This window comes from Heterocephalus glaber, unplaced genomic scaffold (assembly GCF_053883595.1).
Source record: "Heterocephalus glaber isolate CG9 unplaced genomic scaffold, H.glaber_assembly_v1.0 deba00001497, whole genome shotgun sequence".
NCBI classification, from domain to species: Eukaryota; Metazoa; Chordata; class Mammalia; order Rodentia; family Bathyergidae; genus Heterocephalus; species Heterocephalus glaber.
This window is the reverse complement of record NW_028258320.1, coordinates 68,243,863-68,267,174: the sequence shown is the minus strand read 5'-3', so window position 1 is coordinate 68,267,174 and position 23,312 is coordinate 68,243,863. Positions and strand designations below refer to the sequence as shown.

At 43.6% G+C, this 23,312-nt stretch overlaps 1 protein-coding gene across 4 annotated transcripts in view; it reads right to left on the bottom strand.

Annotated features, from left to right (window-relative positions):
* Nucleotides 1-20,557: 20,557 nt before the first annotated feature.
* Gfra1 (GDNF family receptor alpha 1) overlaps nt 20,558-23,312 on the bottom strand; it is a 201,055-nt gene continuing 198,300 nt past the window's right edge. For all 4 annotated transcript variants that reach the window (XM_087185255.1, XM_004838862.3, XM_004838865.3 and 1 more), the window contains one exon: nt 20,558-22,707. In XM_087185255.1, coding sequence (XP_087041381.1) covers nt 22,552-22,707 — 156 coding nt within the window. In that variant the 3' untranslated portion in view covers nt 20,558-22,551. The remainder of the gene's footprint in view (nt 22,708-23,312) is intronic.

Sequence of the window (23,312 nt, the reverse complement as noted above, 5' to 3'; positions counted from 1 at the left end):
CAGGTATTTTTTGGTTCCTTCTTCACATGTAAAGAGATTCTTCCACATTACTATGAAGTAAACAGCAAAATCAGAAGTTAGTATTGCTGTACCACTACCAGCTAATCCTCAGGTTCACACACATTTTGTGAATAGTTCCAATAATATCTTTTATAACAAAAATCCATTTCAAGGTCACATATTGTATTTTGTTGGTTTTGGGGGGTCTTTTTCCTTAACCCTTCCTCAAACTTTATGACCACGATGCTTCTTAAAATATAAGTCAGATATTTTATAGAATGTGTAGACTTTGGAGTTTGTTTGATATTTCCCTATGACTAGATTTAGGTCATGCCTCTTCAACAGGATTGTCATAGTTCTTCCCAAGCTTTGTATCAGGTGGCACATGATACTAATTTACCCTAGCTCTGATGATGTTCAAGTTAATCATTAGATGAAGGCGTTGATCAACCTTCTTTACTATAAAGTTACTCTCCTTGCCTCCTGCTTTGTAATTAATAAGTACTAATACAGAAGGACATTCTTTGAGACCATGTAAACATCCTATTCCTCATCAAATTTACAAGTTATTCATTCTGTACTATGAATATTGGTTTCCTATGGATATATTTTGAGATTTTGCTTTTTGCAGATGCAGCTAGTTGTTGCCCTTTCATTTGAGGCATCTCTATCATTCTTTGAGTACTTTTTAAAATTTTGACACAACCAAGTATTCCAGGCTCATTTCATCCGTAGGTCTAGAATCAGTAGTCCTTCCAAGGAACCTCAGTGATTCTCTTCACCAAGAGTGGCATTTCAAAGCCAAGGCCAAAACCAAAACCAGTGAGTACGGTCATTGCCATGTGTTATTGTTGTTCTCGTGCCTTCTGATGGGACAGAGCTTTACTCTCATTGTTTGCTCCTATTATAGCTGAGAAGCTAATAAGCATATATATTTTTAAAGGTCAAGTTTGACGTTCTTTCAATTTTATAAACTTCTCTATATTGAACATTTAAAACTTATAGACTAGTAGAGAGAAATCACTGGAAATGCTGCCAGTGGGAAAGAATTGCTCATGGACCCTTCTGGGGCTGACAAACCCAAGCCAACAGACTGTGGAGTTGAAAGCCGCCAGGAGTCTCCTCCATCTGAGAAATAGGTCTACCTGCACCGGGCTGGTGCACTGGTCACAGAAGAGAAGCTTCTAGCAAGACTTAGCAGAGTTCTTGGTATACGTGATGCTTAACAAAGATAACCTTTAACATTTGTTTGCACCATTTAAAGTGACGCCAATGACCGTTCTAATACAGTGCATAGGTGGTGGCTTCTTTCTTTGAACCAAGATTCCCTGTGTTCTGAGCTGTGAGGGATAACCTCCCCCACCACACACACACACAGGGAGCACCAGACTGGCATGTGGCCCATGGCTCATCTTGGCTCCTTTGTCTGGAAAGATGTTTCCCTATGCTCTTTGCAGATTACCACCTCGTGATTTTTGTTTCCATGTTGGCACGAGGTTGTCTTCTAGTCACTTATCAGTTTTGCCTCCTGGGTGAGTAAAGACAAGAAAAATGTAATGAGGTAAAGGCTAGATGACACTGGTCTTGCCAGTAAAAAGGGAGACAACCCTATTTGTGAGGAAAACAGACAGTAGTATTTGCCAGCTACAACTTGGCACTTGCACTGATCTTGGCAAACCCAGAGAAGCATCCACACAGGTGGCATCAGAGGGCCAGGGATACCATAGTCTTATTTGTGAGGTCTGAGATCTGTTAGTAAAGATGTTGGCAGAAAACTCTTGGAAGACACCCAGCTTCTCGCTGACATAAACAACAGTGAAGGGGAGTGAAACCTTTCCTAGGAAAGTTAGCCGATGTAACAAGGTATTGAGTGGGCAATAGGAAGGTTTGTGTCCATTTCACTCTAGACTTTGTATTCCTTTCTCCTTGCTTCGCACAGCTTGGGTAGGACTTCTGCTTCTAGGAGCCTTTCATTTATTCTTGCATTTAGGCATCTCAATCTCAATGCAGGATCAGCGACCTCAAGCTGGGGGTGAGGGGATAAAAGGTGTTCGAGTGGCCCAGCTGTGTTGTAAGTTACCACAACCGACAGGTCCCATCTGCCTAGGTTGCACTGAGTAACAAAAGCTGCTCTACCTTTTGTTGTTTAATTTTTAAGATACTAAGCTGTTGGTGGGGATGCTTGAACTCAGCTTTCTCTACCCAGTGGACACCAACACAGCACAAGTAGGACCTCTTACAGCTAGAGACAGGTCCTTGCCATCCCCAACACAAAACCCAACATGCAGCAGGCACTCAGGTCTTTGTCAGCTACACCTGGAAATCCACTGGCTGTGATTGCCAAGTTACCCAGCCACACATAATTCCTAAATAAATATTGAATCTCCAACACTGGAACTCCTACCCTGTCTCCTGACTTTCCAGATGTATTTTCCCACTAAATCCTTTGGCAGTGGGAAAAACAGCCTGGGTCAATCTCACCACCCCTACTTGGTCTCATTCTAGAAGCATCTCTGAGCCTGCACTATCACCTGCTGCCCCTTTCTTTGAGCCAAGGATTTTCAGGTATGTTGTCACAGAAAAGCCTTCTCTGATAGCTGATATGTAAATGAGAATGGGGGTGGGTATGGAGCCTCTTGTAAGAGTGGGAGAGCAATAGCATAACGGACCCTACTCCACCCCTTATGACAGCACTGACCCGGGGCATACCATGGAGCCTCTTGTAAGTCTCCAACCTGAACCTGCACCCTAAAGGTCTCCCCTGGCTCTGCTCTGAGGCCAGCTATACACTGCTGTCACTGAGATCTTTGTTACTTCTCTGGTTCTGTTCTTTCCCTACCTAAACAGGTGGAGTCCCTGTCCACTGTCTGCCTAACAACCCACTTCTTGGCTTTGTCAGTTGCTGCTAAGTGTGGCCTTAGACAAGTGGCTTAATTTTTCTGTGACTCAGTTTGCACATGTTTGATCACATATATAAAATGCTCAGCTCTGATCTTGGCACCTTGTAAGAAAGGGTTCAGGAAATCTTACATTATATTTGTTATTTACATACATCAGATCTTTCTTACTAGAGTAATAACTTAATCTAAAAATTTATGGTCTCGTGTTTAGTATGCGATCTGGCCCATAAGGGTTTGTTCAGTGAAAATTTTGACTCCCACATAGCTTTTGCAGGCTTATAGCTTAGGGCTTCTAAATCACGATTTGTCAAAGGGTCAGCCTGACATCACAGGTATCAGAATCCGTGTGAGTGTATTCAGATGTCTAAGCTCCATTCCAAACCTACTAAGCTAACATTTCTGGGGGTAGGGCCAGGAATCTGCATGTTAGCATAATCCTCTAGAGATTCTTACATGTCACTGACTCCCGGTATGGGTGTGAAATCTCCTCTGGGCTCTGACTCTGTCCCCAGCCTCACAGGACTTCTCTCGGCCCCAAGACAGTAATTCTTTGGTGCCATTCCCATCAATGCAGCTGTCTCAACATTTAATTTTATTTCAAAAGCCTCCTCCTGCCCCATGCTGTCATATAATCAGCCCCATGCCAGAAATATTGACTTCAACCCAAACCTCTTTTGCAAAGTTATTTCTACCCAGCTCAAGTCAAGGTGTCATTTTTGCAGAGATTGGGACTTTGAGAGGACCCAGGTCACACTGTTGGGTGTATAAAGGACCACAAGAAGCTCTTCATTTTCATTCATTTACTCTCATGGTAGAGGCTTGTTTTGATCCCAGAGCAGCAACTAATTAATTATTTGTAGTTCTTTTGTATTTTTACCAACATTAGGCCAAATTTACGTTGCGGAACAAGCCATCCATACAGGATGTGTCATAATTACTGTTTTGCAATTTCACACCAGCAAAAATTTATTAAAACTTCACGACTCATTAATAGTAAGTAATCATAATCGCTTAATAGAAAAGGAAACTGTGCTAACGATGGCGGCTTTGATGAACGTGTTTGACCTTAAGTCATGAAGTCAAGTGAAATTAATATCGCCGAGTGTTGAACATGAGATTATTTACAGTGCACATCATTTCAATCATCATAAAAGGCAAATAAACTTGTTTTGGGTTTGACTGGTTTTGAAAGCCTTTTAACTCTTCACAACAGATTAAGGGAACGTTAATGAACTCCTACACAATGACAATTAAGTTACAGGATGCGAGGAAACACAGAAATGGCTCTTTTCTCTCAAGTGCTGAAACCATACCATCATCTGACTGGGTAAAGATGCTAGGGTAGAAGCTCGACTCAAGAAAATTTAGGATTTGGTATCAGGGACTTGGCGAACTACTGAAGACTTCAGTCTCCCCTAACAGAATAAGTGGAGGAAGGTTTATAGGGCAGTATAAACTAGAAGAATCTTAATCCCATTTATAAGAACCAGCTGTCTCTATGGACGTTGCAGGCTCTGCTGTATATACCAGAATGGCCTCCCAGCGGGAGTCAGGCTTTCTCCTGCCCATGAAAAGTCTGCATTCTTCAAGGCATGAACAAAGGGAAGAAAGAAAAGTACATTAACTTCCATGAGGGATAAGATCAGATATCATGGTTTCCCAAACACAGTATCCATGTCATGGTGGCTCTTCAGGAAATTTGTTTTTGAGGAGGGAATGAGCCTGGGGGAAAGGTAGGCACCCATTCTCCCTGGAACAAGTAAGTGACATTCAGACTCTTGCTGTGTACTCTGGTTTCTGAGCCACTTTCAGCCTTTACTGTCAGATGCTGCCATCGATTGTTGTTGTTATCCTCTTTACAACAGCAGCTGTTAACAACATAGGACTCTTACCGCCACCCCAAGTTAGGGCCTATTATTTACTACATTGATGCTCAGACAGGCCAGGCAACTTTATCTCCAAAGCCTGTGTCTTCGGGGTCTGTACTTGGAGATCCATAGAGGAGTCTGTCTTCTCTTTCTGGGGGTGTTTGCAGCCTTGCTGGGGAGAAAGGGCTCATGTTCACAGAAGGATTAAGGGACCACTCCAAGGTCACACAGGAACACAAGAGCAAATGAGCTCTGAGAGCTGTGTGTGACCTTAACATGGAGAGTGGACTTGCAAGACTTCCCAGAGGGAAGCTGGCAGATGGGTGAGTGGTAGAAGCGGTTGGACATGGAAGGTGAAAGGGCACGGTTAGAAGACAATAAGTAGGCCTGTTTATTGAATGCAACAGGAAAGCTGAACAGAGGTAGTTTGGAAGCAGAACTGAAACCTGAATGGCCAAGTTGCAGAGGAATAAGGAGGATGGACGAGTGTGCAGAGGTTGTTCTTCTGACCATGTGCTTGCCATGTGGGCAGGAGGGCGTCTCCTGCCTGCAGCACTGTGACATCAATGCGGTGGGTCTCTACCTCTCCAGCTGCTCCTCTCTCTTTCCTTGGTAGCTCTTGGACCAGCCATGTTGGCTGGATTGTCTGTATCATTTTTTGTTAGTGTATGCTGCTTATACAGATTAATAAACTTCATTTTGGCAGATTTGTGCATGTACATGACACATGAGGTATGATCAAAACATGCAGTGAATGTTTAAATTTCAAAAATTTATTTCAGCGAAAGACACACTGTCATTAGCCCCTCTGAAAATACTCCCCCTTGCCTCGAATACCCACTTTCATTGTTCTTGTCACTTTCTGAAGCAGTTCTGGAAGTCCTCTTTCATGAGTACCTTTATGAAGTATGATAAAAAAAATACAGTGAATGCTACTGGTGAGTGCCATCCAGTGGAAAGGCAAGCTTGTAAAAATATTAGAGTGCGTCCTCATTCAACTCATTCACCAGATCTGGAACTGTGTGACTAGCTCTTCACCAAAGTCAAAATGACCATGAAAGGCAAATATTTTGAACTGATCCAGGACTCCAAGGCAGCCACAATGACACAACTAAAGACACTCTTGAAAGAGGACTTCTGGGACTGCTTCAGAAAGTGACAAGAATGATGGCATGTATTTGAAGTGAAGAGGAGTATTTTCAGTGGGATTGATTGCAATGAATCTTTAACTGTAATAATTTTTTAATAATTAAGCATTCATCATATTTTTTTATCACACCTCAAACTTTATCTTCATCTCTCCATCAGCTCCCTTGCCTTGCCTCCCTCCTGGTTTTACATTTCTAGGGGTTTCAATGCCGGTAATATATTTCAATTACCATCACTCCTCTCCTCCCCCCCTGCGCTATCCTCCCCCTGGTCTCATTCTTTGGGGTGCTCCAGTGTGTATTGGATTTTGATCACAGATCCATCCCCCCATCACCATCCCCCCTTCCCTTCCTCTCTCTCCCTTCTACTTTCTTTCTTCAATATGGCATGCACATTCTCACCTTGACACCCAGATCCTGCTCTCTGGAGTCATCTTTCCTAGTTCTAGAAGCTTCTTAACATTTAGACTTTATATGGAAGGACACACCCTTAGAGAGACTTCCTCTGGTCACCCAGATGCCAGCCACCTCCAGTCCCTCCCTTCACAGCACCCTGTGTAATTCACAGTAATAATCACCTCGTGTGTATTTAGTGCTTGATCGGGTGCCCACATTGTAGTCATCTGTCATCTATTATCTCCCATCATCGTCAGAACTGTCCAGTGATGTAGGTATCATTATCATCCTCATTTCAAGGTGAAAACGCTGAGAATACATTTTTTATTTGTCATTGGTCAGGTGACACTTGTTACCAGCCCATTCTTTTACTCACTTACTTATGATCACATATGCTCCTCTCGTTACTATGAACGCCCAGTGAGGAGAAAGACCTGTCCTCTCTCCTCCCTGGCTGTACCTGGAAAGATCCCTAGCACAGGGAAGGCTTTAAAATGTGTGTCTGAGGGTTGGGATGGGGACATGTGAAGTGGGGGACAATGGTGTCTGTTGTGCACAGGTGGTTTGGGGAGGTAACTGGTCTTCCCAGGGAATCTGGAAAGAGCTAGAAGCTGAGGGAGGCCACGTGAATGGCAGCTGCACATTATCTGCTCTGCTCTTCAGAGGGGTCAGGATGCCCAAAGGAGAGCACAGGAATGGAATTTAACCTTTCCTGGGAAGTGGAGCTAAATATGAAGACACACAGGTGAAATGTATGGAGTCAGAACAAATTGAAATGTCACCATTGAAATGACCACCTAAAGGACAGCTCTGTTTCACTCTCAGTAAAACAAAATTAGTAGGAAAAAATCCAAGAACATACACTGGGGATTCAAAGCCCCAAAGGATTTTGCCAATTTAACTCCTCAGGTTTCCTTAAAACTCTAACCCCTTCGTGGCTTTGACAAATGTGATTCACAGGGGGCATCTTCAGGAGACAGGATAATCCCAAATTCACATTCAGATCCTTGAACTGGGCTGCTTGGTTTCAATCCTGGGGTCCCTTCTGACCTGTAGGATTTTGTCAAGTTATCTAATCTCACCCACCAAAACTGAGACAGCAGCACCTGCTGCGTAGGGAGGCTGTGAAGATCCAATGTGATTGTCCATGTCACATATGTGACAGTGACCATGGAAGCAATCAGTGTAAGAAACCACCCAGGCAGCAAGGCTTTGACTCCAGGCATGAAGAGATGGAGACAAAGCAGGGATACAGACAGATGTGGACTCGGTGTGAGAGGCTGTGGACGGACCTCGGGACCCAGACAGTGCCTGAGCGAGCAGGACTTTGTAGGCTCTGTGCTAATTTTGCAGATGAAGAGAAGCTGGTGTGGAGGTTCCTCCCTCACGCAGCACCTGGGTAATGGGTCCACCAGGGAACAACACGGACCCACTAGTTGTCCCAGGCCCCATACCTTGGTTTACAACCTTGGATCACTTTAGTGTCCACCAGTGAAGCCACCACCCCACCCTGTGCACCATTTGTCCATCCACCAGGCTTGGGAGGAAGTGGGTATCACATAGTAATACAACTGGCAGCCCCATGCTTTGTACCTGAAGTTAGCTACACCTTTAATGACAGCAGGGATTATTCTAAGAGCACTTGATAGTCTGTAAAAAACTGCCTTTAAAAACACAGTGAATAGGAGAGTATATAGATGCACTCTGCAAAAGTGGGTAATAGAGTCTGAGGCAAAAGAATCTCAAGTTCAAGTCCACCCTGGGCAACTTAACAAGATCCTGTCTCAAAAAAGAGGGGAGGGAGCTGGGGGCATAGCTCAGGGCAAGAGCCCTAGGTTCAAACCCTGGAACTGCAAGGTGGGGGGTATACTACATTAAAATAGTTTGAAATCCCTATTGAATGATCCCACTGAAGGAAAGCAGAAAGCCTCAAGGTGAAGGTCACACCATGGGGCCTGGGCTAATGGATGCTGTCACCAAACAGACAGATGTCTTCTAGGCTTCTCTTTCCATAGCCACAGAGTGAGGACAATCAGTGCATTCCACTCCCACCTGAGGCAGGAGCCAGGGAGGACACAGTGTGCAGGTGCCCTGTACCTGTGAAGCATTCTCTACTTAAGGGGACACTGAGTAATCCAGGCATCTCCCAGTGACAGAAATGTCCTGGGAGAATGAACACAAACCAGCTGAGAGTGTGGTTGTTTCCCCTTTCCAGTTTTAGCTACTCATGGCTGAGCCCTGGAGCAAGGAATTACTTCCCATGGACCAGAAGGGGAAGCAAACAGGGATGAGACCCGCACATGAACAGCAGTTACCGCTCTTTTATCACCTGGCTCACATTAGGCTTTTTTGGGTTTTATTGTTTAGTGGTACATGTCTGCAGTCCACAGTGACTACACTCCTTGTGGAGAGTTGGTACGTGCACATAACACTTCTTAGTTTTCTTTTCACTGCCTTGCCTTGCCTTGCCCTCTCCATCTCTTGGTGCGCTTCATTTTGTAAAAGATCCATCTGTTTTTTTCCTAGTATGTCTTTTATTTTGCCCTTTGCTTAAATTTTGGGTTTCTCGTATAAAAGAAACCATGCAGTATCTAAGCGTGTGTGTGTGATTTATTTCACTTAACATTATGGTCTCAATGAGCATCCATTTTCCTACAAATGACTCATTTATCATTTTTTATGGCAAAAATACCATATTTTCTTTATCCATTCATCTGTTGATGGGCAGATAGGCTGCTTCCAAGATTTAGCCATTGTGAACTGTGCTGCTATAAACATGGATATGCATGTACCATTGTAATATGGTGTCTTTAACTCTTAGAGGAAGATACCTAGAAGGGGAATATCTGGGTCAAATAGAATTTCTAGAAGTGTTGAAACCTTTAAAGGGTGCAGTCTACTGGCAGGTTTTAGATCACTGAGGGTGTGCCCTTCAAAAAGATCGTGGGACCCCCACTCTCCTCTTTCTCTCTTTTGTGTCTGGACAATGGGAGAATAGTTTTGCCGTGTACTCCCACCATGATGTGCCATCTTGCCAAAGGGCCAAAAACAATGGCGCCAAACAATCATGGACTGCAATCACCAGAACAGTGAGCCAAAATAAACCTTTCTTCTTTTTCAGTTGATTTATCTCAGGTACTCACTACAGTGACAGAAAGCTAACACACCAATCTTGATCTGCTCAATTCAAAGATGGATCCTGGTCCTGGTAATAAGGGGAAAGGATCCACATCAGCTGTCTGGTGGGAATCTCAACCTGAGGACAATTCTTTCTCTCCCTGCAAAGTGGTCTAGCTGTGAGGCTGGGATGGGAGAGGTCAAAACTTAGAGCTAGGAAGATGTGAGAGATTAAGATTTTCCTGAGCCAGCTACTTTGCCAGCTGTCAGAAATATGAGGTGTTATCGAACTTATGGTTCATGTTTATATTTTTTTAAATTACTACAGTAAAAGACACATTGACATTAATCCCCCCCCCCATATAGTCTCCCTCGCATCAAACACACTTACTCCATCATTCTTACCACTTTCTGAAGCAGTTCTGGAAGTCCTCTTTTGTGAGTGACCTTATGAGATGTGATCAGAACTAGGGGAATGCTGCTGCTGAATGCCATCAAATGGAAATTCAGGCTCATAACATCTCTGCATCTTTACCCACCTTACTCACTGGATCTGTCTCCGTGCAACTTCTGACTCGTCCCGAAAGCCAAAACGACCACGAAAGGCAAACACTTTGAAATGATTCAGGACATCGAGGCAGCCATGCAGGGCAACTGAGACACTCATGAAAGAGGACTTCCAGAACTGCTTCCAAAGATGGCAAGGTGATAGAATAGGTACATTTGAAGTGAGAGGGAGTATTTTGAAAATTAATGGCAGTATCTTTTATTATAAAAATTTAAAAATTTAAGTGTTCACTGTACATTTTGGTCACACCTCAGGCAAGGTTGCCTCCCCCTTTGAGTGCCACCATGGTACCAAGACAGATGAGGTCCGGGGGTGTGGTGACCTCAGGGGGGATCTGAGAAGGGCAACTGGGAACCTCAAAAGTCAGAGCTGGGTCACATACTTCCAAAGCTGTCCGATAACCGGCCAGCTCTGTTTCTCTGGGCTTGGCCTGTGCATAAAGTAGCTCTTTAAAACACTTAGGCAGGCTTTTGTCACTTGGTTTAACTGTGTACGTTGCAACTACTTTAATTGGTTTCCTGTCTGGAATGAGGGACTGAAATGGAAGTGTGACTCTCGGGGGAGCAGTCCTGGCACTCGGATGACTTGTCATATTTCTTTTTTAATCTGCTGTTCTTTTCCTTAAGGCAAGGGAGGTAATCTAATTATCTTTTGAAGATAAGCTCATGCCGCAATATGCCAACTTGGGCTGTTCTCAGAATGCAGCCCAAGAATGGGTAGAGGGAAATGCAGTGGGGATGTGGGGGTGTGGGGTGTATGTGAATCCTTTCCTGCTCAGAAGGCTGTTTCCCTACAAGGCCAGAGAGCAGAGTAAATGGGTGCTGGCAATAGAAGAAGGGATTCAAATGCCTCACACCCTGGGCTGAGACTTTGCAGCAGTCTCTTATCTTCTTTGAGCCTAGTTCCCTCACTTGCAAAATGATGTTAATTCTACCTCGTAGTTGCAGCGAGGACTGAGTGACTGTGTGGAGGGAATCCATCCATCCTGGGCCTGGTGAGTCATGGGTGCCCACTCACCAACAGTCATTCCTGTCAGGGTACTTCTCGGGATACCACATGCTCAGTGGGGTTAATCCTTGCAAGGGCAGACCCAGCCTTCACTTGGGCTGAGAAGGCCCTGAACAGGGATGACTCACCCTGCGTGGCTGAGGGCAGGGTGAGGATTGCTTTAAAACTCTCCCCGTGCACACAGCAGGTTCTGGAAGGTGCCTTTTCCCCAGACTGAGGCAATTAATCTCACAGAGGTCCTGGTGGGGGCAGTCACTTGTGGCTTCTTGGGCTGTTCAGGGCTTTGCTGGCCACAGTGGGGAACTGCATCACCCCTTTCTTCCAAAGAGCAGGGCTCAGAAGCAGAGCTGGGTGCCACACAGCCTGCTCTGCTTCTCCTTTTTATTCTCCAAAAAATATCTGTGATAAAACTTTGGTCATAGTAAAAACTGTATATTCAGAGGGATATTCTTCTATTTACCTCCACCTATCAGTATCTATTTATCTATACCACCCAGCTATCATCTATCAGTATCTATCTAGCTAGCTTTCTTCTATCTGTATTTATTTTAGGGAGAGTTTAAAGTTTTTACTAATATCAATTATATAGAGCCACGGGTTTCCTTGCAGCCTAGTCATACACGCATGTATTATACTTTGACCCTATCCACCCCATTACCCTTCCCACTCTCCCCCTCTCATCCCAATCTTCCTCTTCTTCTCTAATAGTCTCCCTTCTACTTCCATGTCATCTCCTCCCCTCCAGATGCCACATATGACAGAAAATATGTGATATTTGTCCTTCTGAGTGTGGCTTATTTCAGGTAACTTGATGGTGTCTAGTTCTATTTTCCTGCAAATGACATGGTTTAGTTCTTTTTCATGGTAGAATAGTATTCCACTGTGTGCATGTACCATATTTGTTTCTTATGCACCCATCCATGAACAGGCACCATAGCTTGGATACTGTAGATCAATAAACATGAGTATGAAGATATCCTTAGAGTATGCTTCCAGTGGACCCTTGACTATCAGTTCCCAAGAGGTGATTGTAACTCAAGTTGGTTGTAAATCAATATAACTGAGATCTCAATGTTTACCTGGATACACGCTATAGATAACAAGAGGCAGATGAATCTTCCATTAACCAAATTAACCCAAGTTGTTCATATGTCAGGCCAGTCATAACTTGAAGGTCCACTGTACTTTAATTCCTTTGGATACATACTAAGGAGTGGTACAACTGGATCAACGGTAGTTCCTTTCAGTTTTCTGAGGAAAATCCACACTGATTTCCATAGTGGCTATGCTATTTACATTCTTACCAACAGTGTATAAGGGTTCTTTTTCAGCACATCTGCACAGCATTTATTTTTTTTTTGTATTTTTTTATGCTAGATATTCTGACTGGGGTGAGATGTAGTTTTGATTTGCATTTGATGACTAAAAACATTGAACGTTTTCTTTCATGTAATTATTGGCCATTTGTACTCCTTTTGAGGAGTGTCTGTTCAATACATTTGCCCATTTATTGATTGGGTTATTTATTTTCTGGAGTTATGTATTCTAGATTTTAATCCTCTTCTGGATGAGTAGCTGGCAAAGATTCTCTCCCATTCTCTTCAATTTATGGTTTCCTTTGCTGTGCAGAACTTTCTAATTTGATGCAATCTTATTTGTTTATTTTTGATATTAATTCCTAAACTCCTGGAGTCCTATTCAAGAAGTCATTGCCTGTGCCTCTAAGTTTTAGGTCTATCTGTATCCATCTATTATCTACTGGTATCTGTTCATCTATCATCTATTATCTAACAGTACCTATTTCTACTATCTGGTTACCACCTATTTATCATTTATTGATACCTTCTATCTTGTACTTATTTATCTATTACTATGTCTACCCCCTCACCTGTACATAAGACTAGTTTTCACTGTTCTTTACTTTGCTTTTCCACTTAATATACCGTCTATAGACACTTTCACTCTCAGTGGATGTGGATGACCTTTTCTAATGCAGTTGTGTAATAGTTCCTCCTCTTGGGGCAGGACAGGTTCTTCGATCAGTTCACATTCGATGGGCTTTCAGGTTGTTTCAAGTACTTGTAGTTTGCTATTACAAATTATCTTATGATGGAAATATTTTTGCTATTACAAATTATCTTGTGATGGAAATCCGTTTTCATGGATCTTGGCACACTCTGGAAGAATGCAGGGTAAATTCTTTATGGTGGAATTATTGGCTCACAGGAGATGTGTATTTTCAATTATGATCCATATTGTCCACAGTTTTCTAAAAGGAACATTCCTTTCACTACCCGTAGCATTCTCAGGCCAAGTACTCACCTTATCACTTAAACGCAGTGCATGTTTCCTCTGCCAGCCTGCATGGGAGAATCTTGATGAGGATAAAACCCTTCGGTGCAGCTACCACTGTCAGTTTATGTGACTTTTATGGCCACTGCTGCTCCTATCTTTCACATCTCTGTGTTTTCATTTATGCTTTGTTTATATCACCAAACACAAGCAGTCTTGTATCTTGTTTCTGTCATGGTTTTTATTCACTTTCTTAGCATTTCTCTTAGAGTTTTATAAGATGCTTTGGGTCCTGGCTCCTAAAATTTCTACCAACTGCATCCTAGGGACTCGGTGGCATTCAGAAAATGATTAATTATGAACCGATCGCACTGAGGGAGGACCCTGAAGGCTCCAAGGGTGCTCATGATGGCTGCTCTCTCCTCATTTCTGCTTGGAGATTCTGGCAACGTTCCTGCCCCTTCCCATTCACATCTGTGCTGATGAGCAGGGGTTCATTTCTCTGGGAATGAAATTGAGGAGTCTGTAAAGGCTGCCCTGAGAAGCCCAGGGTGAGCTGTAGGGACCTGGGCTTTTGTTATACTTCTAAAACACCAGGTCCAGGTCTAAATGCTCAGATTTTTTATTTCCCAACCAACCTGGGCATTCTGTAGCACCTGACACAAATCATTCTAAACTTCTCCATATGAAAGCAGGCCCAGAAGACAAGGCAGCAGGAAAGCCCAGTTAAATGATAAATCACAAAGATGACCAAAAGGAAAAAAAAAGGCCAGGCAGGGCATGGTGGTGCACGTCTGTAATCTCGATACTGGGGAGGCTGAGGCAGGAGGATTGCCTTGAGTTCAAGGGCAGCCCGGGCTACACAGTGAGTTCAAAGTCACTCTGGAATATCTATCAAGACCCTGTTTCAAAAAAGCAAAACAAACTAACAAAAAATAAAAGAAAAAGAAAAAACTGTTTCTTTCATGAAGCCAAGTGAAATAACAGGCTTACGCAGAGTAGGCGAAGTCTTCCTGCTGTTCTGTGGACTGTAAGTTACATCTGAGGCAAACAACAGTGGGAAAATTAATTACGTACTACGGTTTGGGTTTTAATATTTTCGCTCAGACAGTCTTGGTGGGATAACGATACTAGGGGCAATCACTTTCTCAGGGAAATAAGAGTAACATTTTCGGTGGCCACTGCCGAGATTCTAATCCATAAGGATAGAATCTGACCTCATGTGACCTTAAGTGATGTCATGTGGCCCAGCACTGAGCTAGACGCTAGAAATAGGAAAAATGAGCCCATTCTAAGTCTTTATCTTTTATCAAAATACTATTTGTAAGTCTATACAAGACATTCAATACAATATGATGGTAACCAGAGAATCCAGCAGCTGTTTCTTTGAAAGATAAAATGCACTTTGAGGACAGAAATAAATGTCAGATATGGCCCCTCCGCTAAGCCAATTCCTTTTAGTACTCATAAGTGAGATGCTAGTTTGGGTCTGAAATTGGCTGTGGACCAGGGGTGACTATGCTCCCACCCAAGGTACACTTGCTAAGTCGAGACATATTTTTAAGAATGGGAGCCACCCACAGATCCCGCTAAACACTGACAATATCCTGGACCTGAAACACCTACACTCCCTGGACAAACACCTATCTAGCCCCAAATGCCAATAGTGCCAAGTTTTGGAAACCAGAGCTAAAAGCCTCTGTCAGGACACTCGCTCCTTGTGATCTGCTGCCCCAAGTCTCAGCGTTTCTGACTCTAGGAAGCTCTATGCCTTTATAGATTTCAAGATTGTTTTCTGATAAATTAGAATAAAGGAAAAAGAAATGACAGTAATCATTTGGATTTTTTTTAAAAAAGAAAAGTTTATTAGGATATTCTGGGGTAGAGGTGGCCAAATGGACTACGTACACTCTGTAGTGCTAACAGAAAATTCAAACATCACAAACCACTTCCAAAGTTCAGACAACAAAACTTGTACTTCTACGCGTAGATGTTCTTCCGTGGATGCTAGCAAGAGAGCATGTTGCAAATAGCTGTGTGAGGAAGAGGTGTAGGCATAACCCTGGGAAAACACACAAGCGTCCTCTGGAAACCAGACATACAGATGTAAGAAAAACGGACCATCCTCTGGAAGCAGAAGACTCTAGAACACAATCTAGCCAGGAAATCCTTTACAGAGCTCGCTTTGCCCATCTGCTACAGCCCCGAGGAGCTTGGATGTCTGGACCTCTTGCCCAGGGCAGAATTCTAAAAATGTCCCCCAAATCAGAAGGCTTCTTCTATTTCACCTGTATTGTTAGTATTGTTAACCTCATGAAATAGAAAGAACAGCAGCTGAGACATACCCTCAGGTTCAGAGTAAAAACTGCAACACCGTCCAAAAGTACAAGAAAAAGAAATCTGCCATCCTAAGTCTCACACAGCTTCTCAGCAGGAGTTAGATTAAACAGAGAAAATAATTTCAATATCAAGGGATAATACACACAAGACTGGAAAACTCTTTCAAGCAGGCTCCGTGGTGAGAAGTGTTTCCCCACTCCCTTGGGTGAGGGGAGGGAGAAGAAGAGAAAAAGACAGATAATTAGGAGAACTATAAGGCTCTGGACTTCAGGTTTCTGAAACCATTTCTTCAATCCTCTGAGGACAATCAGCTATTTCTGATTCTGAAAAAAACACATCAGAAGTGCCTGATTACTGGAAGACCACTGCCAAATAAGGCAGGGCAGTCTGCGATCTGGTGCTGGGATTTCCATTCTCTTTTCCCCCATTTCAGAAATGCCTTCAGCTAAAGCTGGACAATAAAAGCCCAAATTCCAGATCAAGAATGCTTTGCAAGCCCAGAAGAAAATGCTGGATCATATAGCCCTGCAGGAGAGAAAGGGGGTAAGGGGAGGGAGAGAGAGGGGCAGGGGGAGAGAACAGAAAGAGGAAGGGGGCCTTTGTTGATTGAGCCTTATATTCCAGTGTGCTGGAAAGCCCAGGACTTTCACTCATCCCTGCATTAGCCGCTCTGACCTGGCCCCAGGGACCAAGCCTTACTGGCTTCTAAAGTCCTTGGGGTTTGTATACTGGGCCATCCTCTAGATTTTACAATTCTTCATCCTCCCTCACTCTAGTATTCTGATCTCTTCTATGCTGTTTGGTGGGCAGCAGGGGTCACTGCACATTTCAGGGTTTGCTCTTTTGAATGCACTCTGTTGCCTGTGTGCTGGCCTCAGCTCCAGCAGCTCCAGTGTCTCAGTCCCAACCGCACCATGGCTGCTAACTGGCACTGTAACAGTTCCATCGCCTCTGAGGCCAGGTCACAGCCTCTAAGGGCCTGAGGAGCAATGCCTGGTTTCTCACTTGGGTTGCTGGAGTGGATGTTTAGGATCAGGCTGAGGGAAAGTGGGTTTGCCTTCTCCATCCTGAGTGAAGTGGGTTTGCCTTCTCCATCCTAAGTGAACTGGGTTTGCTCTTGTACTCGTGGGGACTGGAATTTAACTCCTGGGAGACCAAGTCAGAAAAAACAGGTTCATAGACTCTTTATAGAAACAAGGGTGTCAAGCTGAAGGATTTTTCCAATCTGAGAAGATAAGTGTTTCCCAATTTGGGGGAAACTGGTGTTAAAGGGCTCAATAGTCTCACATGAGTTGTGAGGAAGCTTCAGCTCTAAGTGATGGGCCATCCAGCCAGAGCACTTGCTCAACATATGTGCTGAATTGATCAGCACTTGACTCATTCTCAGGGTACTAAAGGAGAGGTTGTCATCCCTCGGAGTGAAGTGGTCCAGCTTTCCTGGCTATATCCTGTCCTGTGCTTGAGGCAGATTAAAATCTCTGCAGACTTGGGGACAAGTGCTAGCTTTTTGTGTCTCGAAGTTGGTGTAAGTTGAGCACTTCCTTGGACCTTTTTCCCCAGGTCATCCTCAATATCTCAGGAGAACAAATTCAGTGTCAACAAAGCTCAATGACAGTATAACTACACAAATGGGCCAGGTTTCGTCACTGTGTGACAGAATGATGCCCTTCGATGTGCCAACATTTTTCATGCAACTAGCATTTTTCAAATGCCACTATGGTCATACAGTCTGCTTGGGAAGGCTGGCGAGCAGGAAGAGATGTCAGGATTGAGGAGGAAGCTGACAATGTCTGGCTGGCCGCCTGGTACTCTCCACAGCACAAAAATGGGGACTGGTAAGAAAGCCCAGCCTGCAAGGAACAGAGGAAAATCAGAGAAAATCTTCCATAGATGCGGGTGCTGGGCTTGGCAACTGCCCTTGAGCAAAAATAAACTCCCCATGGCAGTGGGACAAGATGCTGATATTGGCACCTGCCAGAGGCAGACAGCCGAAGTCGCAGCTGCGCTGGTCCAATGAGCTTGGAGGCGTTAGGGGGCCGAGGCCTCAATGACTAGTAACAGGCTGCGGTGCTCCACAGTCAGTTTATTGAAATAGAGTTTGTGCGCCTTCCCCGCCTCCCTGGGCTGGGTCTCAGTGCCATCAGAAGTGCAGGTGGCTCATCCCGCTGAGCAATCACCCCAAGCAGCCTCTGGGAAAAAGGAGAGGCTCATCTGAGAACACATGGAACAACAAAGAGATTCCTGGGGAGGATGCAGCAGGCAGGATAACCCAATGCAAGGAAGGAAGAGCTCAGCGGAAAGGTAGGGAGGTGAACTTCTGCCTTGAATATTAGCATCATCTTTGTATCATCTGGCTTCTGAAACTTCTTCTCCAACGAAGTGGGCATCTGATGGAACAAGAATGTTCTTTGCCAGTGCTAAACTTACAGTGATAGGGTGAAGACTGGATAGGAAGGGACCCTGCTAAATACTTAGGAATAAAGAACAAGGATGAAGGTAGAGGCTCAATAACCAATACGAAAGTGAACTGAGCCAGTCAATATCTCAAGACAGCTGTCCTGGGGTGTGTGCGTGGGGGGAGGCATGCTACAGAATACATACTGGGATGTGCAAAGCCCACAGATTTAAGGCCTCTGCAGTGAGAATATTAATCAAAGGTAGAATTCTCACAAAGGGTCATAGACAACAGACTGAAAACGAATGGTCACTCAAGAAAAGCTGCGTCAGAGTCAAGAGGAGTCAGATATATACATGAGATTTCTGTCTCCAGATAAGAGAAAAATGTAGCTTGTAAGGGTGTCCAATCAAATCCCTAGCTGTTTTATTTAAGAATTTCTAAAAAGAAATTCCTTCCCCTGTCATCCAGAAATTTACTGGTATTTCTGGCTTCCTTTTCGTAAAGGAACCACTGCATATTTCAAGGAACTCTGGGTTCTTCACTAGGTTAAGGCTCCTATCCTGCTCACTAAGAGACATGCACAGACTGCAAGACCCACTGGCCTATTGTACACGGCCTCTTATTGCACCGCAGTTTTGCTTTGTCTCTCCAAACTCTCCAAGCTCAGGGCAGATGGGCATTCTGCTGTCATGGTGCCTGGGCCAATGGTAATTCACTCCCATCTGTTGCCACTGCCTCTAGTCTTTCTTGGAAAGATAGGTTTCCTATGATCTCATTTGCTTCAGCAAAGAGGAGAAGCAAAGGCAACAGAGATCATGGAGGTGTGAATCCAGGAGATCAAGAACAGCACTGAAAGAGAATTAGAAAATGTGAACTCATTTAAGTAGCCCTTTTCTGGCCTACAGTTTACAGACTCAAATAAGTCACGCATGTCTAACGACAGGAAGGAAAACTTATTTTCCAAAAGACAGCTCTTCTGAGGCCACTATTTTGTAAATAATAACTTACATACATTTATGCTGGATTCTAAGAAAAGAATTTGTTAATTATGTAAACTCCCACTGCTCTTACATCTCTTTTGCCAAGCTGGGCCGGGGATTTAGCTCAGTGGTTTCGCCGCCTGCTGCGCAAGCACAGGGACCCAAGTTCGATCCCCAGTACCAAAAAACAAAAAAACCAAAAAAACACAAACCCAAGCACTACACTGACTTAAAAATGCTTCCGCTCTCCCACTTTCCTCTTTCAGCAGATGGAGTGTCTGGGAGTGTCTGAATGAAAAGCAAAAAAGCAAGTAGGAAATGGGCTGCAGGTGTGAGACCCAGCCTCAGAGCCCGTGCCAAGGCAGAAACTGTCCAAGTATAGATCACATCGAAGGCCACAGCAGCTCTGGAGAAGCCCTGACTAGTACTGGATGAACATGAAGCCATCACTTCAAAGACGCTTTTTAGTATAAGATAAAGAATTGTTTAAAAAAATAAAATAAAATAGTAACCACACTCTAATGCTCTGGATACAGTTTGCTATCATACTTAAGAAAAAATAACCTATTAATTTTCAACATCTACTTTTTCTTTTAGAGGCTTGACAAAAATTAGATATGGAAAAATAAATATTCAGCTGACATTCTGAATTCCCTTTCTATATTGTGCACTTCTTCCTTCATGTGCTCTACTCAAAAGATACTCAAATATGTACTGGTCAGAGATGGTCAACATCAAAGTGAAATGCATGTGCTTCTAATCAATGTGGCAATATTGCCTTTTTCTCTCTTTCTCTCTGAAATAAGTGGGGCATGGAGAGATTTGATCTGAGAGTCATGGTCTCCGTGGATATAAATATCTATTTTTGTGTTGTCAAAATCAACCACCCTAAGATGTTCCCTGTAAGAGACTTGGTCTTAGCAGATAGCTCCTGTGTGTGTGACACCTGAAATGCAGGGAATGAAGGACAGGAAGTAGCGAATCACTTGCTTGTAAGCACTCCAAGAAGAAGTTAGATAGGTAATAGATTTCAATAATTTCTCTCTTCTAGTCCTGGGGCAAATAATGATGCTTCAGGGTCACCAGGATAAACTGAGATGGAACCAAATGACAGGACCACTTGTTTGGCTTCATTTTATACAATCTCTTTTACAAGTTGTTCCTGAACAAGATATTTCTCCTGTTTATTTAACCAGTAACTCATTTTCAGTTTCAGGATTTGGTAACTCAAATATGCTTTTATCTCTGAAAAAATGAGATCTTTGTTGGGCATAGAGCTTTTTAAGATTTAATTTATATCTACATACTCTTCAGTGAAGGCCATCCTTGTTAACACTGAGAACTCCCATTTCTTCTTTGGTTATCTGAAGCTAATTAGAGCTGTTGGATTTTGCAGAAGTAATCAATAGTTTTCTACACTGGATCACACAGAATGAGACCCATATGCAATTAGCCCAGTGCAGATACTCAGCGATACCTTAATTAAAACAAAATATGTTCTGTAAGAGATATGCTCTCGTAGATAACTGGCATTTCAAATGCTTCGACATGTTGAATGTGTTTATTCAAAGTAGGAGTCTTTATGGAACTTTTCACTGATCAAATACAGTTGGGTGTTCGATGCATTTACCTTGAAAGCATTCTTAGGTAAACAAAACATTGGTACTGAGTATTATACATCTGTTTATTAACATCTGGATATAAATATATTTCAAACACCAAAAGAGCTCAAAGAGTAGGCCTCTCTCTTGGATTTCATAGACTTTCCGCCCCCTCACACAGTGATCTGCTGAATCTTCCAAGACAGAAGCAGCAGGGAAAGAGATGAGTGTGAAATGTGTACCAGGGTTTCCCCCTCCAGAGCTCTGCAGTATGGGAAGAAAGCTCAAGCTTCCAGCACTCTGTGGAGGAAGGATTTACTCTTCTTCATTCAGTGTGAGAGAAACACAGCCACTAGGATGTGATCACTGCAGACTCTGAATCTCACCTTCTAAACCGGATTTCAAAAGTGCACGTTAGGATTTGTGTGATGCAGGAAGAGAACAATGGGAGAAAATGTGCAGCTAACAAAGCTTGCTGCCTCATCACCACAGCCCTGCCTGTTCTGCTTCCCTGTGCCAACAAACTCACCTCCCCAGGCCTCCCACTGACCCTCTCAACCCACCAACCTTTTCTTTTCTGCAGTCAGCCACAGTCTGTCATGGAGGAATAGAACAAGATACAAGCTGATTCCTGATGATCCTCGGTCCAAACTGCTCCCTACAGCGGTCAAGAGACTACAGTTGGGAATAAAGACAATCCTTAGGGAAACAACTGTGTACCTGGGCATGGGTTGAAAGAGAGGCTGGCACATCCCCATCCAAACTGCCTCTGTGAGAAACCATGAGCACCAAGGTACCAGGTTGTGTCAGCTGGCAATAGTGCCAAGAGATGCTATGCACCATTACAAGTGGCCCCTGGGCTCCTGGCACATATGTGTTTCAAGACACAATTAATAACAAGTCAGGCTGCTCTGTTTCCTCCTGCCTGTCCACAGTCATGTGATGCAAAGCTTCCGGGAAGCATAAGCCTCCTCGGGGACGCTTTGGAAGAGCTGTATTCATAATGTTAATGTCGGAGCTGACACGACTTGTGAGGGGAAAACAAGCTCTGCATATTTTGTATTAAACCGTCAGTACAAAATGAAGATATCATTACTTTCAAAATATAGAAAGCCAATAGTTGAAATCATTGAGTAGTAAAATTTCTCTTCTACATATAACCTTGTAAGTGTAAAGAGTATGAGCGATGGATGCTTCAACTATATTTGACTCTTGTTAGTTTAAGGGCTTCTCACTCAGGTAAGGCTTAGGAGAATTATCAACCAACGATCAAGGTACGTGAGGTTTCACATCCACTCTCCCTATTTTGACTAAAAGGCAGATTCTACACGTAGATGTGACAGGTGCCTTGTGTTCTACATGAGAGCACAGTTTACAATACACAAACAGTGTGAAAGAGGCTAGTAAGTACAGAAAGATGAATATCAGAACAAGTTGTTTTCCACAAAATCCACTCTTGATGAGAACTTTCACTTTGTGGGGAAAAAAAAAAAGCTTGTCATCCATGTTAGGTTGTAGTTTATGCCACTGGAAATCGAAGCCATTACATGAGCTGTGGAAGAATCTTTAGAAATAATAACTCCTCCATTTAGTGAAGGGCAGAGTTAAAACTGTTAAAATCATCATCATCATCATCATCATCATCATCAAAAACATGGCCCCAGTTTACTTTACAGTCAAGTTTACAAATTGTCCCCTTAAAATACAGCATGCCCCAAACAAAGCCTTTTGAGTTTGGAATGTAGCACTGCCTCAGGATTTCCACAGAAGCCCCTAAGGGTCACAAGAAGCTCTCTTTAAAAAAAAAGTTCCAGTTGGATGAAACTTTTCCTCCACTGAGCTCCTAGAATTGGATTTTTCAGATATACAAGAGGATAGGAAACAGATGACTTTGTTTTTGTCTTTTTACATGTCCACATTGTTTTCTAAATGCAGCTACGATGTTTCTGCCAAAGATAACGATAATAGGATAGACAGAGCTGTGACCACCAGAACCAGCAGTGGGCTCAGACCACAGCCTGGAGGAGCAGCCGTTGATTTTGTGGTTATGTGGCTGGAAGCACCAGCGAGACCATCCTTTTCATAATTGCTCTGTAAGAAAAAGGTTTCATTACCACCCACTGCACATGCCCACTCTCTCATAGCACATTTTAATCACACTCTTTCTCTCTGAAGTCCCACTGGCAGATCCCTTATGAAAGCTGACCCTAGATTTTACCACTGAGCCTTCAACTTGCTGACTTCTAGTTTTATGAGACGGAGCCTTGCACTTGGGTGAGGCTGGATACTTTGGTTGTACCGTCTAGCCCAATGCTTACTGCTTGCTCCTCCATAATGGATTATTAAAATCCATGTGGGGGAAATATTTGAGTTTTTCTGTCTTTGCCCTTCTTCCCCTTTCCACAGTTCACAATGTGCAACATGGAATCTTTCTCTCTCTAGGCAGGACAGGCTGACGAGGGACACTCACTGTCTCTCCCTTCCATGAAGGAGGGCAGGGGCAACCATCTTGGAAGGTGTGCCCAGTTAAGCAGCAGCGCACATAGCAATGTACCACAACTAGCGTCAGAGGTAGAAAGAGCAGGCAGGAACTTAAAGTTTTGAGACGAGGAGCAGAGAGGGCAAGGGGCTTGTGTAGCTCCTCAGTGGGATGGCCCGATCCAGAACGCAGGCTTCAGGGCTCCCATACAGAAGGA